This window comes from Diadema antillarum, unplaced genomic scaffold, assembly GCF_040938485.1.
Source record: "Diadema antillarum isolate AM-2024a unplaced genomic scaffold, OU_Dant_1.0 scf00000215, whole genome shotgun sequence".
Classification (NCBI taxonomy): domain Eukaryota; kingdom Metazoa; phylum Echinodermata; class Echinoidea; order Diadematoida; family Diadematidae; genus Diadema; species Diadema antillarum.
In genome coordinates this window covers 1,176,472-1,193,054 of record NW_027271104.1, presented here as the reverse complement: position 1 = coordinate 1,193,054, position 16,583 = coordinate 1,176,472, and the positions used below count along the sequence as shown (strand labels likewise).

Here is a 16,583-nt window from a genome sequence, read left to right as displayed (position 1 = left end):
ATCCAATACCAATGAGATGAGGCAAGACCTTTAAAGCACAGAAGAACGGGACATTTTTTTAATGTAAAATAATTGAAGAGCACAGCACGCGAACTCTCAGTACTATATATCTTGAATAATTATTTCAAAATGTCACAAACAAGTGATTTTTTTTTCAGCTTGATGTAAGCTGCGATAAAAGGGTAGACACTCACTGAGAGTCTCAATTGCAAACGACTCTGCCTTACGAGACAGGTGTGACAAGGAGTGGTTGTATGGCGAAATAATCTCGATTACGACTATGGCATACATACATTATGATTTTATCATCAAGAATTAAACATTATAAGGGCCAATAAATTTACGCCAGAGGGACATGGGTGCAGTTTCCCTTGATAAGAAAGGGGAATATCAGCCCAAACAATGGTTACCAGATCTACATTGTTATCATGACCCTAAGGTATTGCATGACTTATTAACTAGATAGTAAACGTCGCTTCTGAATGATGCTCAAAAGTCGATGCCAGATCATTTAGCCAAATTGGATGCGGTTGTGGCAGCGGCAGCGTTACGGGCAGCCACTTCTACGAGGTACTGGTAGCATTCCGGAAGCTGAGGGTTCTGCTCGTAATTGCAGACACAGTTGGTAGCTTGATTGCAGCAGGGAACGATGTCGTGGTCGAATTGGTCGAGGAGGGGTGTACCTTTCACCATAGCGGCCTTGTGCGCGTTCACTGCCTGCTGAATATTAGCCAGTTCATCGGCATACCCGCTGACATCGAGCGGGTAGTTTTCGCCGGGATCCCGGAAGAGGTCGAAGAGAAGCGGCACATCGTGGACAGTCACGCAGTCGCCATCGCACTCGTTGCAGTCGAAATAGTCTTCGAGGGGGAATCCCCCATCGCACCTTTCGCCGTACTCGGACTGCGAGCGGACTCGTTGTGTGCGGTAGTGGGCCTTGTACTGCCCGACTCGGGCAGCCATCAGTGTGTCCTTGCAGTAGTAGAAGAACGCCTCGTGAGGAGAAGAGAAGCCGTCCAGGATGACGTCTTTGATGTTCTTCCCGTCGTAGATGCGGTCACACGGGAGGCTGGTCCCCGCTAAGTCCGCGGCCGTGACTATGATATCCATGGACGTGACCAGCTCGTTGGAGACTCCTGGACGGACCATCTCTGGCCAATAGACGATGTAAGGAATGCGATGTCCACCCTCCCAGGAGAGCGACTTCCCACCTGCCCGGAGCAAGAATTCAAAAGATCAACACAAATCCAATCAAAAAGGTGATTGAAAATTATGGCATTAGATTATTTTCATATAGGAAAAGGAATATGAATAAAAGCGATTTTCGTAACGCTGCCTATGATGCTAATTTTTTCAAACAATGAACTCTGACAATGATGATGGCAAAGATGATACAGTTGTACTGCAACAAGGTAGAAGTGTTTCCGCTACTTCCACTACAATTTCTATTTAGAAATCTTATTTAAATGACAATAACAATGGTGATATTGGTAACAACATTAATGGTGGCTACACAATAACATTATAGCACCATGTTTAACATTATCAGCACCATTATAGTTGCTCACCTTCCTTTCCAATAGCACCAGCAGCATTGCTTTAATTACAATTGTCTATTTTTATGAGTCGTCCCATTTTACTTTTCGATTACGACGATACAAATTATATATTAGCAAAGTCAACCTATCTTGACAAGACAACAGAGAGGATGAACTTGATACTGAGTCACTAGCTTTTGTGCAGAGAAAGATGTGAACATGGCAAGGTACAATAAAAGACAAAAAAAAACCAAGTAAACATTCGGGGAAATGTGGGAAATGACACGTAATGAACGACGAGACGTTTTCATTTTTGTAATAGATTGTACTCATAATTACAGCACCAAACCTTCAGGTATGTATAGAAAGTACTATCAGGTATCCTCAGGCATAGTTTGTTGTCATTTTTGTTTTTTGTTGTCGTGTTTTGTGTACTTTCGGATTCATTTAACCGCCGCCATTGTTTGTTATTCCTGGACAGAAAAGTAAAACAACATGAAAAAAGTGACAATTCGTTTTCTGCCTATCCATGCACCGTGCTGCCTTTTACCTTGGAATACATTCGCGTCACCTCCCTCCAGACAGTACTCCCGATGAGGGCCGTGGTCGGAGATGAAGAAGACGACGGTGTTGTCATCGACGTCGTTGTCCTCAAGCGCTGTGACGATCTTCTCCACAGCATCGTGCAACTCTCGGAGATTGTCTCCGTAGCGACCTGGAATGAAAAAAGCAAGCGCAACGTTCCGACTTTTTGCCGCGCAAATCTTGCATCTAAAACATATTTATACATAATATATCAGCTGCAACTGTTTCATCCGAAGGGTGCATTCCATGAGGGATTTACCTGCAGGAGAAAGTTTTAACTTTTTGATTATTCTTATTTTCGATACTAAAAACTTTCATTGGCTGGGGATGACAATAAATTTAAATGTTTAAGCTTCTACCAACCTTTAATTGAAGTGAGCAAGCTTTCGTCCTGTACTCCTGAGGACTGCATAAGGCTTGAGAAAGTCCTCAGGAGTAGGACGAAAGCTTGCCCACTACAATTAAAGGTTGGTAGAAGCTTAAACATTTAAATTCATTTTTTTTAAAGGAAAAGTGTGACAGGTAACTTTGCAAATATACAGCTGTTAAGAATCTAATATCATTCTTTCTCCGTTGATTGACCATTTATTGATGATTACGTTATGAATATGACACAAATATTGTTCCTTTTCACCATCACCGGACAGCTTTACTATTTGGCTTACCACGACGAGACGTGCATTCGAACTCGGTGTCGGAGAAGAGACTGGTGTGCATGTGAGCGAAGGCGACATAGAGGAAGAACGGACTGTCCCGGTTGTCTCTGACGAAGTCTACGGCGTCGTTGGTGAAGAGTTGAGTCAAGCCCTTGTGTTGGTACGGTTGAGCCAGGAGGGTGGCGTTGTAGTACAGGTAGCAGGCTTGGGTATTGGGGAAGTCCAAGTGAAGCTATTGGCCGAAACAAACGTAAGGGCGGAATTGTATTTTGTTCTGTTGATAGAACCTTTCTTAAAGCCACTGTTAACCACTGGGAACGGTGATTTTAAAGAAATGTTCGATTTATCACAGTTTGATGCATATGTGTATAGGTCAGTTGTATTATAAAACATCCTACCATATAAAGATTTCGTATAAAGCCTAAAATATATGAAGATACACGTATCACCATTTTTTCTCGATAAGCTATAACTGTACGCTGTAGACGGTTTATTCTAGAAACAATTTTTGATAAAGCTATTGTTCACATTTTGTATATTTAGAATACTTAACACCGGTTATACTGATAAACATTTCTACATTGGTTGTTTCTATCCCTAACTCACATTTCAGAACTAATTTGAATCACTAAACCTGGGGGTTTTTTTTATCTGCATATGGTAGATAATGCTTTTAAAAAGTCTTGTTGTTGCTTTTTCCAGAAATTTGATTTCATTATTTCATCAACACAGAGTGAGAATCCTAATAACACGTGGGGGAGGGGGGAGGGGGGAGAGGGAGGGAAGGCGTGGGAGGAGGGGGAAGGGAAGGAAGAGATGGAAGGGGAGGAGGAGGGGATCATAACTTAGGATAATTACTCTGCACTATAGTGTGAACGTACAAAATGCTGCTCACTAACGGAGATAGAGATAGATTTGATGCAGAATTAAGACTTTCAACAGTTCGGGAGAGCATACAAATGATACAATAGGAGATTCAGGCTTCAACCAACCTTTAGTAGTTTGCTGGTTAGCTTGCGTCCACTCCTGTGGACTTCTGCAGGACTTCTGCAGGACTTCTTGGCCTGAAGAAGTCCACAGGAGTGGACGCAGGCTAGCGAGCAAACTACTGAAGGTTGGTTTATCGAAGTCCGAATATCCTACCCTAATATAGAGTTAGATTTGTAAACCGTTACATAACTGTTTCTTCTCGCATTATATCTCCGAGATTCCTTTCTGTACGAATTGATTATACTCCATACCAATGCCCACAGGGAATTACTAGCATTTCGCTGTCGTTGTTTTTGATAAAGTGTTGCCCTCTTTATCAACATTTGTAATCAGGGGGTATGTTGAAATGGACTCATCGTAGCTCGAAGGGAATACAAAGAATAATGCATATAAAATCTTATTTAATGCGTAATGAAAATCAACAGCTTGTGGACAACAGACTTCAGTGTACGCCGTCATAATTGGCATAACAGTTGTCAGCATTTTTTGCTACAGAAATGTGCTCAAGACAGAAGACTCAATTACACACAGAGACACAAAAACATCAAAGATTGTATATGTGGTCATGTTTGCCATCCAAGCAAACGCATTCGTTTCACTTTAATTACTCATTCATTCTTTCGTCCATTCATTCATTCATTCATTCATTCATTCATTCATGCATTCATTCATTCATTCATTCATTCATTCATTCATTCATTCATTCATTCATTTATTCATTCATTCATTCATTCATTCGAGCGTACTGCACAATGTGCCCAGTTGATGCCGTTCGCTAAATATTGCTAGTCACCTTGGGCGAACCACGAGGAGCGGCATCTTTCGCCCATTTTCTTTTGTGGGTATATAGTTAGGTGGATCACTTCACCGGGATAGCACCCTGCTCTTTTCGATGAATGAATGATTGAAGTGGAATCTTTGACATGAGTGAGTGGTGGCTAGTAATTCACACACGGGACCTCTATTTAATGTCCTATCCGAGGGACAGGGTGTTTTGTCTCTTACGTTTATAGAGGGGGCAGAATGCTTGCCCACAACATTGCTGAGTGCGACTCGGGAATCGAACCCAGGTCCTTTGGATCTGGAGGCAGAGACGCTATCGACTGAGCCAAATCACCGTCCGCTACTTTAATTATGAGACATAAACTGTTTAACTTTTATTTCTTCCGGCAGTATGCTAAACAAGACATATATTTTCATCCGGTCTTGAAAATGTACACACCAACAGATACAGTATATTCTTTCTGAATTTGAAAGACGATTTGATTCGTCACCGACTGGGTCTGAAAAGCTCATCTGAATAATCAGATGTAACACGCCTCTCTCTACATATTTCCACAAACGAATGCAGTACAAGAAGTCAAGGGTAGATTCCTTGGCCTCGCTCTTCACAATTTCGGTAAAAAAAACACTTAGAACACCGGCAAGCAAAATAAAAAATGATACAAATACACCGACTGACTGATAGACAAACAGTTTTACAAGCATGTATAATTTAAATACGCATATCTCTAATGCCCTAGCAAACTTTAGCCGAAAAAACACCTCATTTAGATGAAAACTAAGAAATATATATGTAAGTGTTTTAGTAGAAGCTTTGATAAAACATCGATGGAATGACACTCGGGGTGGATTCGAACCAACGATCTCCTGATTACTGGACAGGCGTCGTGTCTACTAGACCACCGAGCTTCCGCTCGACAGCCAGTGCTGGTTCTATTCCTTTATTTCCTTATTTACTAATCTTTGTCAAGATTGTGTTTTCACCAAACAATGGCATGCATGCCACTAGCCAGAGTATGTATACCCATGACTTTTTATTATATTTCGTATCTTTATCATGGTTACTACTAAAACAGTGAATAATCGGTGTTTATTCATGTCGATGAAGGGCAATTAGTCAGTTTCAGTAAAAACAACTCGTGAAACATATGCGTATGATAACTGTCTCCCGCATTTCTGTTAAACATGTTCGCCTGATTTGTCTCTTGTTGTTAGCAGGGACGTGGAAGCGCGTTAAAAAACATTAACCAGTCTCTATCTTGTATTGTCTAAAAAGAAATAGAGCTGTACATTAAAGTCAACCATTTACCTGCTTCTATGTATATATCCTCTGTTCAAGCATTATAACTCAACATCTTTGTTTAACTGATTTTGTGTTCTAACTTTGTATGAAAAAGAAATGCAGGAATCAAATCAAATCACACACACAAAAAAAAAACGGAACTCTCACCCCAGTGTCGTCACACTTCCAGCTGTTGGTGAAGGGAAGGTTGTGGCCGACGAAGTCGAAGCCGTGGTTGTATGGGAGATGGGCTCCGTCATCAGGGCTGTTCTCGTTGATACCTACCACCAAGAGAGTAAAAATTAAGTTTGAGAATGATGTGACAATAAAGAGGGCGACGACCATGATGACGATGATGGTGATAATAATAATTGCCTGTAAAATACCATTATTTTATCATCCTCATCATCGTTATTATAGTAATGATAATAATGATAACTGTATAACAATTTAATATAACAACTGGATGATAATGAAAATTCATGTGATAGTGATGCATAGTCTGTTCACTGTTCTTTTGCGATATTGATTCTCTGATGGAATTTTTTTTTACCAAAAACTATGTATCTCAAGGTATATACCTCAAGAAAAAGCTAGCAAAACAGCAGCATCTAATGAGCATTTTTTAAAACAATGACAATTTAGCAAATGTTCCTCTCAGGAGAGCAAAAGCAAAGGTAGAAGCATTTTGACATGAGTTTTAGCAATTCTTAAAGATCTAAAAAGAAAAAAAAACACAAGTATTTAGCAATATTTCATAGACCTTGCATGCAATTAAAATACTGAACGTGAATGTAATGATGTACGCTGGGCTAAGGACAGTTCTAGTGAGAAAAAATGCGGACACCAAAATGTTGACTTAACATTGCCACGTGCTAACAATAATCGTTTGAATACCAAACGATGGGCACCTTGATCATCCGTAGTGTAGGATTTTTGACGTTTGTTCTCATTACTTATCTTTTACTTCTTCAAGTGTGGAATGCCTTTAAACCATGATTCCTGGCTGGCTCACGAGGCAATGTTAAATGTTATATTTCCACCTTTTTTATGAGGGGACTTCATATTACAAGCTCTGCTTTTTAGCAGTTCCCTTGGTTCCCAGCAATTTTGTTTCTGACTTTACCATAATGATATCACAATTATTTGTATCTCTGTTAATAATTTACCTGTGTCTTTATTGCATGCTATTATGTTCATCAAACTGTTGTACCGATTTCATGACATTATCTCTATGATATGCGAAAATTTCATTGTGCTCCTGATTGTATTTGTTGAAAATGAAATAAATCAACTTGAAATTGAATGAACTGACATTTTGCCCATCAGACCTTGAGAACTCATATAAACACTATGAACTACTCTGTAGAACTATGCTCAGGCAGCAAATTTCGGAATTATCATTATTTTAATAGGATGGAAATCATTCTACAGCTGTGTTACCATAATATCGACACACTGCAAACTTTGTCAAATGAAAGCGTCCTCTTACCGAGATGCCATTTTCCAACCATGCCCGTTTCGTAGCCAGCCGACTTCATAGCTTCAGCGATGGTGATTTCACTCTTCGGCAGTCCGGTCGTGGTCCAAGGCAGGAAAACACGAGTCTCACCGTATGTGCCGATGCGAATTGGCAGACGACCTTTACAAAAAGGGAAGATAATGAAATAGTTGATAATTCTTCGGAGGAATGGGATGAACAGGAATGAGAAGGACGTGAAAATTCGAAGTCAAAGTAAGCAGTTTGAGAGAAAGAAAACCTGAAAACTCTTTGGGCACCTTCTCCATATTCATTCATTTATATTTTCGTTCCAACAATGTATCATTCGAGATTTCAAGAGATTCTCTCAACAGGATCACTATCAATAATATCAAAGGGGCAAGTCACTTTGAATACTGTATATAACTCTTTATCCTGTGGGAATGTTGAGGGTGAGAACTATTGTGTTTCCCTCCCTTCCCCCCCCCCCCCCCCCCCCATATTCAGGACCACAGAGAAAGAGAGAGAGAGAGTAGTACAAGAAAGTGAAGTGTATGTTATGTTTTTGTTAACAACTGAAATATATAACGATGAAAATATGTTTGAACTGAATGAATTGAATTGAATTGAATTGAAATGAATTGATTTGAAATTAATTGAATTGAATTGAAAAGAATTGAATTGAAATTAATTGAATTGAATTGAACTGAATTGGATTGAGGCACATTGATGCAGGGAGAAAAAGAGAACAAGAAAAGAGAGAACGAAATGTGGGCGACTCTAGGAGTGTTTTTGTTTTAATCCCATCAACCAACCTGTCATGATGGCCGAACGGCTTGGGGTGCAGACGGAGTCGCCGACGTACCCATTGGTGAACCTCAATCCATTGGCCGCCATGTGGTCGATGAACCCAAATTCTTGTGTCGGATGGCCGTACGACATCAGGTCACCGACGCCCATGTCATCAGCGACGAGGAGAACCACGTTGGGCTGGTCGTCGACATCTCTATTGCGACCTACGCGTGGAGGCCAATGGTGAAATGGTCTTCGGAAGGGAAACAAGGCCAATGTGGAGGCTACTACGGACAAGATGAGTGCTAGCACTGCAGCTGTCTTCATCGTGGATCAAATCTTTGCTCTCTCTCTCTCTCTATAGCTCTCAGATATATTCTGTGCCGAATTCGTGTCTCAGCTGGAGTATATAAGCATTTGTTTTGCTAGGAGCGGCGGAAACTGTTTCCTTGCTCGTTTATTTGTTCTTTTAAAGAAGTGATATGGGAAAACACCTCCCCATACTCTACAGCATATGGGCATGATTTCAACACAATCTTTGATTAACGGAAATGCTGGTACCCGAATTCATTGTTACTTTAAGTTTCCTGCCATGATTTGTTTGAAAGGACGCCATCACCGACGATACAGTGCGAACAAACTTTCGATCACGTGATAAAACCAGGCACTTTGATTGGTTTCTCTTTCTTTCACTTCCTCCCTCTCTCTCTGTCCATCTATATTATCATCTATCTATCTATCTATATATCTATCTATCTGTTTCTCTATAGTGTAATCATGTAGGTAACGGTCAGTTTCCACAAATTAAGAAGAGCATGCTTCATTCCCTAAAGGTTTTTATATATTTCACATCAATAATATCGGGTCGCTTTCCAAACTATGTGTCCTTTAAACAATTACATTTCCGGTTGGATACAGAGCAGTTTCTTCTTCGACATGAATGTGCATTGTCATGGTACAAAAGCAAAACAATGACTAACGTTTTGACTACTTCATTGAAAGTTCTTGCTGGAATGAAAAAAAAAAAAAACCAACAACGCTTACTGTCGCCATCATATGCTTCAAGTCAACTGGCACTACCACTGTGAGCGTGGGAGTTGAGCAGAGATAAGAGCAGCATTACAGACTTCCATCTTTGCTTTGTGCGAGGAGGTACTAAAAAAGGCTAGCGCTTCTAGTACATCCTTGATTTGACGAAATCTGACCACTATGAGGATAGCTAGCTGTCTTGAGTTGTACCCTAGTCAATATATTGTTCTCTTCTCCTTTCTGTTCTTTTCATTTCTCTGTTGTGTACGCGTGTATGTACGCACGCTTGTTGTGTGCGTGTGTGTGATTGTGCCGACTTTTTTTTTCTGAGGACCTATAGCTACCCCAAGAAGCAATTAATTTTCTCTAGGTTCCCTCACACATTGCCTCAATTTTCAAATATGATTTGGGCATACTCTAGAGTAATTTTAAGTGTATTCTGTGGAATTGATCGAACATTTCGTTCTATACACGGGTCTTTAGAATTTTTTAGCATATGATTGTTTGATGCGTAAATGTATGCTTCGATTTTAATTTGTAGAAAACGTAATAGTATGAAATGAATTGAAATCAAATCAAATTAAGCCATTATGAGGTCAGACACCTTGGTCACGAGCTTTATAGAGATCAGACGTTAAGGGGTGCTGATTTGGCCCCAAACAATGTTCGTGAGAATATCTCAATAGATACGCGAATAATTCGTGGATATGTCGTAAAATGATCGGAAGAGCTTTGCTAATATTTCGCGATACATACGCGAGACTTTCACCAAATTTTCGGGATCTGTTTGGTGTTTCACGCAGATTTTGCACACAGCGCGCACGTCTTACGAAGATCGCGAGAAATATGACGAAACTTTCAAGACATTTTCGAAAACAATTCATGAGCAAATGACGACCCAGTGTCAGTCAGTGCGGAAAAGGAAAGCGAGAAACGTCATTTTTTTTGTGTGTGTGCAAATCACCGCCTAACTAAAAACGACTATCATGAACAGCTGACAACGCTTCTGAACCCCGCCCACGTTTTGCGATCTTTTGGAGACTGAAATGCTAATGTTGGAATATTCCATTTTTCTTTTCGACATTGGCATCCTTCTCAAATTGTTTGCGTGCTCCTTGAAATCATCCCTTTTGTCACGTAACAGGAAAACGAGATACATTTAGGCCTACATCAAGAGCTAACTCAGCAGACATTATACTGGTAACAGGAAAACAATCAGTGGATTGATTTCGTTGATAGCTATACTGATATACCATGTCAGAACTCCATGGTTTACCATAGTGATACATGTGTATCTACCTTCAGTTTACTTCCTCAAGTCTGGAAAATTAACACTGGTTGAAAACGATCACGCGAACGCTCTTGTCACGCATCACGTAAGCGAGATCTATTACACACACATCAAGAGCTAACTCAGGAGGCATGATAACTTGATAACAATTTTTGTCTTTTTTCCATCTTTTTTTTTTGAGGGGGGGGGGGGGGCACTAGGCCTTAGCCTGGATCCGCCACTGAGTATTACTGATGTCCCATATCAGAACTCTTTGGTTTTCCATAATAGAGTGATATAAATTAAAACAGGAAGTTTTGACCTCGAGTCATATTACTTAGAAAGAAGAACTGATTTAGCACGTTTTGAACTTTGCGTATATGGGACAGTGAAATAGGCCTAATCGCATAATTAAAGTCTCAAAAACCCACAGTTTGATTTCAAAGTTTGAAGTTAAGGCGGTGAGCATTTGACACTTTCATAATCATCTACTTTCCATTAACTTGCTCAGGTCAGGAAACACTACTCCGTAGTTGAAAACCAGTCGATTGATTTTGTCTGGCTTTACCATACTGGAAATTCATGGTTTCATTACAAAAAAAAAACAAAAAAAAAACAAAAAAAAACAATAGACAGTACAATTTTGTACTAAAAGATATAGTTTCACCAGAAAAGCAACTGCACTTAAAACCTATTCCTGCATGATTACGCAGTACTTCCTATTTTTCACTCAAGGGGACGGGATTGTCTTAACCCTTAAGCACCCCCTCGGTATAAGCGAATGAATTTCTGTGTTTGAGAATACGATACTGGAGAAATACGCCGGAAACTAACCAGAAACAACAACAACAAACAAACAAAAGCTTACAGCTACTTCCTGAAAGAGTGACACCAACGGTAGCTGGATACCAATAGTGTTACACCCTTTTACCAATCAACAAACAGAGAGAGAGAGAACAAAAAAGCCCAAAGCAAACAGTCACTCGCAGGTCCTGATATCTTCATCGGGGATTTGATTGCCATCAAAATGCGTCACGGCGTGAAATTGACACCCGAATCTGAAAAACTGACCCTTCCATGATGTATTTGTTTATTCGTTTCAAACTCTTGTGAGTTAAGACTTTAGATTTTCGTGTTATCTGATAAGTGGTTGCTAACAACATAAACAAGAAATTGGAGACAGCAATCGTAACCAGTTTGACAAAATGCTGGTAATTTCGAATGTAGGTGGAACAGATTTCCACTCGTTCGCTTGTTCACCTTTCTGAACTCAGCTTTCACCAAATACATGTAGAAGGAAACTATGATCCTCCGTCAGCTGCAGCTATCTGCAGCAATCTGCATCTCAAATGTTTTTTTCTAACTTCTCATTCTAATTTTATCGTCACATCCTTTCCTCTCTTTCGCGTACGTTTAATTTGCACTCTAACAATTTCGTTTCCTTATACCATTGTTTGGAATATCTCTCAAATAAATGAATCTGTGCGCTAGACAGAACGCTTTATTCTTAAAAGATAGATGCATTTGTAATCTTATTTTTTCCTATTCATGTTTTCTTTTGAAAAGGGGAATACAGGATCATATAGGCACATTCACTTTGATAACTGCTTCACAATATCTCTCTGTACACATATTACAGGTAAAATTACAGACAGTCTATAATACAAACAATTACATGAACAACTAGATATATCGCTATGGCGACTGACATACCTCAGCCATATCGTGTGATTCTCCCATTAGGTCTATATTGGATCCTTACAACGAGAGACGAGAATCTAAACTAAATAATTATCTTCTTTAAATGAGAACCTTTCCACATGATATCTATCAGCATATCAGAAATGCCTGCATGCACTGTCAACCAAGTCTCACTATAAATTCGCACCATGTGACTGCTGTATCTAGTATGAAACAGAAAAAAATATATTAATTGATATATAGAACGATTCTTTTCATTCATTTTAACTCTGTTTTATTCACGTGTGATAAAATAGCCTGCTGATAGCATTAACACATTCTTTACAACACACAGTGGGCAGTCAATTACAGTACATGCAGCGGAGTGGTTGAAATGGCATCCCAAATAAAACGGTACACTTGTAAAGTGGCCCTAAAATGAATTTTTTGTCGGAATTTTGAAAAAAAAAATATAGGTATAAAGATACCTCCTAAAGTCTCATTTATCGTAAATATGACATCAGAAAGTCCAAAGATGTTTCATGCTTGAATGATCATTGTCCTCTTTCATAAAGGACAGGAAAATTAGGTTACAATTAGGCGCCATAATTTCGGGAGGCGTATTCCATTGTCATAAGTCCTTCCTCAAAGGCCTTGTCACACCTTTGCTACCCGGAGGTCCCCGTAGATGACCCGCACATCACAGTACCTAGCACGTGTCTCACCCGTAGTTACCCGGAGTTGCGCATGCAAGTCCTCTTTACCCGCAGCCATGTTTTGGCCCTGAAAAGGCCGTGTCACACCGTTCCGGGCAAGCTACGCGGGCTTGTGGCGAGGAGGTAGTTTCCAGCACGTACAAGATTTTCAGCGGGCGAACAAGAATGTTTGCAATTTTCATTCATGCCTTGTCATACCGTATCTGGGGAAGTTTTGCGGCTTGACTTGCGGGGAAACAAATTTACTCCTCGGAGCCCTCTGCAGTTGGTCCGCACCTGACAGTATCTAGCGCGTATCTCGCCTGTAGTTGCCCGGAGGTGCTCACGCAAGTCCGATTTAACCGCAGCCAAGTTTTGAGCATGACCAAAACTTTTTTCGGGTGAGTCGCGGGAATGCCCGGAGAGGTCCACGCAGAACGCCAGTAGGAGGCCCGTAGCGGCAGCACTTCCCAGGCAACTCCCACGCAGGTACTTCGCAGTCCCGTATGGAGCCAAGACAATGAAATTCTGTCATTCCATCAGAGGAATTTCTTCACTGAGTTGTCAGCCCCCACGCGACTGGTACAAAGGTCACACAGTATACTCGCAAGTATAATTTAAGTAGAACGCGTCCAGCAAGTAGGACACATGCGCTGACTCGCTCAAATCCTTTTCCGCCCTCACGAATGTCCGGTATGCTAGAAAATCCCTACACGTAACAAGCCCGAGTAGCTTGCCCGGAAAGGTGTGACAGGGCCTAAACACGGTTGCGGGTAAAAACATATGCGTGCGCACCTCCGGGCGACTACGGTTGAGACACGTGCTAGGTACTGTCATGTGCGGATCATCTACGGGGACCTCCGGGTAGTCAAAATTGTTCTTTGCAAGTCGCACGCAAGGCTTGCCCGGAAAGGTGTGACACGGCCTTTACATGCATCTTTCCGGGCAAGATACGCGGGCTTGATGCATGTGGAGATTTTCGAGCACGCAGGACAGTTTTTGCAGGTGAGAAAGGATTTGGGCGAGTTTCGCATGCGTCTTACCTCCTGGACACGTGCTACTTACGTTCTACTTACGTCCATTCCGTTTGACCAGCATATAGGCGCATGGTGGCGAGTGAGGGCTGACAACTCGGTGATGGAATTCCTCTGAAGGAATTTGATATGGCAGAATGATGTCCCACCGAATGTCATGCAGATGACACGCGCTTCCAGCGCAAAAGCATAGATCCACAGGCAACTTACGTACTTCAAGGGGGTCAACTGCCTGTGACTTGCGGCAGCTACGGGCCTCCTACTGGTGTTCTGCATGGACCTCTGCGGGCATTCCCCGTGACTCACCCGGAAAAGTTTTGGTCATGCTCAAAACTTGGCTGCGGGTAAATCAGACTTTCGTGCGCACCTCCGGGTAACTGCTGTGGAGATACGCACTATATTATACTGTCAGGTGCGGGCCAACTGCTGAGAGGTCCGGGTCGCAAAAATGGTTCCCCGCAAATCAACCCGCAATGCTTTCCCAGACAAAGTGTGACAAGGCCTTGAGCATGCAGAACTCGTTCCACGTGAGTCGCGGGGGTTGCCCGCGGAGGTACACGTAGAGCGCCAGAAGGAGGCCCTTAGCGGCAGCACCTCGCAGGCAACTCATACGAGGGTATTTCGCAGCTGTAACACAGCTACTTCGCAGCTCCCGCATGTCGCTCGTAACTGAAAACTCTCACGCAGGTCACACGGAATACACGCAAGTAGCAGGTAAGTAGCACGCGTGTAGCAGGTAAGACGCAAGTACGGAACTCGCCAACATCTGCGTGCTGAAAAATTCCTACTCGCAACAAGTCCGCGTAGCTTACCCGGAAAAAGTGACAGAGCGTTTAGGTATTTTGCTCCATATCTAACCATTCATCCCTCATTTCCTAGCCTTAAACTTGCAGGCACAGGTACACCCAACGCCAACTGACTGGATCGTGATTTCCTGCGCAGCCTATTTTTCTTGTCCTTTACAAAAGTGGGCAGTGCTCACCTAAACATGAAATGTTTTTAGACGTTTTGTTGTCATATGACAGAAAAAGACCTCAGCTGACCATACATATAATAATGTTCAAATATTTCATTATTATTATCATTATTCTTATTATTATTATTAATAATAATATTATTATTATTATTATCATTACTGTTATTATTATTATTATTATTATTATTATTATTATTATTATTATTAGGGGGAGGGAGGACCGTTTTATATGATAAGTGCATCATTTTTTTTTTTTTTGGACTCCCTGTTCATCTGGAAACCAAATCACAACAGCGGCATTGTAATGTTGATGCAAAGTACTGTACTGCATTCGGAGTGTATACTTAATCCATTGACCGAATTGTGGAGAATCGATGGGTTCTGAGGGACAAGCAGATGCACGAAGTAGGCCCATAGTCTTTTTAGGAAATTGTGTGCCCAGCACTTTACAACTCTACACGTCTCCTATCAGCAAAGACATTTCCTATAGTTGAGCACTGCAGTTATCGTCTGTGCACAGAAATTAGAAGACGAAAAAATTAAGGAAACAAATTTGTCATGTTTAAGCTACATTTCTGTAGGTGCCTCGATCTACTTTAGCAAAGACATCTGTCCATCAATATCATGCTTATCAACGATGACGAAGAAGTACTTCAGCTGCATCACCGGCGCCAGGTCGAGTGGTTTTAGCCGGGACTGAAGGATCCTGTAATCTCTTCTCGCTGATATAATTTCATGGTTTCAAACATCATTGACATTGAAATCTGTCACAACTTTTGTTAAAGTGCCTTACGTGAGTGGGTCCTTGGGCTACCGAAGGCACAATGCGCGGGTTGCCACGCGTTATGCAGGCGTCATACTATCCCGGAACATGAGTAAAGACGGACACACGATAAATCTAGCACTGATCATTTACATCGGGTCATTATTTTGTGAGGGCAGTTTATAGCCATCGTATGACCGCCGGTAAACTTTCTCAGGCTGCGGCAACTTCGTGAGCGGTGGTAAATCTTTGGCAAGCAAGCAAAGTAAACAAAACAAAAACAAAAATGTTCCGAAGACCTTGCCACGCTGTGTCAACTTTGGGACAATGTGAAGTCACCCTTATTGCAGGATAGAAGAACTTTCTTGATACATTGCGATAAGTTACCTGAACAAGATGGCGGCCGAACAAACCGGAACAATGGCGTAATCTCTCACAAATCATGTCCAACATTTTGATGATGCTTCTTTGCATATTCTTGTGATTTTTTTTTTCCTGAGGTCGTGCGCCTTATAAGAGCAATGATAAGTAATGTACAATAAACCGCGCATCTGGGACTCCCGTGACAATATTATGGTCAAGTACACAGGGAAAATACATACACAAAAAACAACAACAAAAGTTATCAGATACGAACAATATACATGAAAGCGTTACGAAGCAAACACAAACGTCAAAACAAATGTATATTTTGTGTAAAATGCAATAACATCTGACATCCATCGTTGCCAAGGTACTAATATAACTGACTAAAGACAATGGAATACACCTACATCTTGCATGGGCAGAGCATATTTAACTTCCATGTTTTCCAGCCGGCAATGCCATACGCTAATCATATTAATGTAACATGGAGTTTAGTTTCGAAGGTGTGGTTGCTGGTTTGTTTTTTTTTTGTGTGTGTGTGTGTGTGTGTGTGTGTGTGTGTGTGTGTGTGTGTGTGTGTATGTGTGTGTGTGTGTTTAATGTGTGTACGTATATCCAAGTTATCTGGATTGAAATTTTATTGCAGAAAAAAATACAATGGAAC

At 41.1% G+C, this 16,583-nt stretch overlaps 1 protein-coding gene across 1 annotated transcript; it reads right to left on the bottom strand.

The window, feature by feature from the left end:
• Positions 1-210: 210 nt before the first annotated feature.
• Positions 211-8,479, bottom strand: LOC139724478 (arylsulfatase-like). The gene is made up of 6 exons (XM_071635613.1): positions 8,130-8,479; positions 7,327-7,476; positions 6,003-6,115; positions 2,789-3,011; positions 2,089-2,253; positions 211-1,211 (listed from the first exon to the last, which is right to left on the bottom strand). The coding sequence occupies exons 1-6, from the start codon at positions 8,431-8,433 to the stop codon at positions 508-510; spliced, it is 1,659 nt and encodes a 552-aa protein (XP_071491714.1). The 5' UTR covers positions 8,434-8,479; the 3' UTR covers positions 211-507.
• Positions 8,480-16,583: the final 8,104 nt, after the last annotated feature.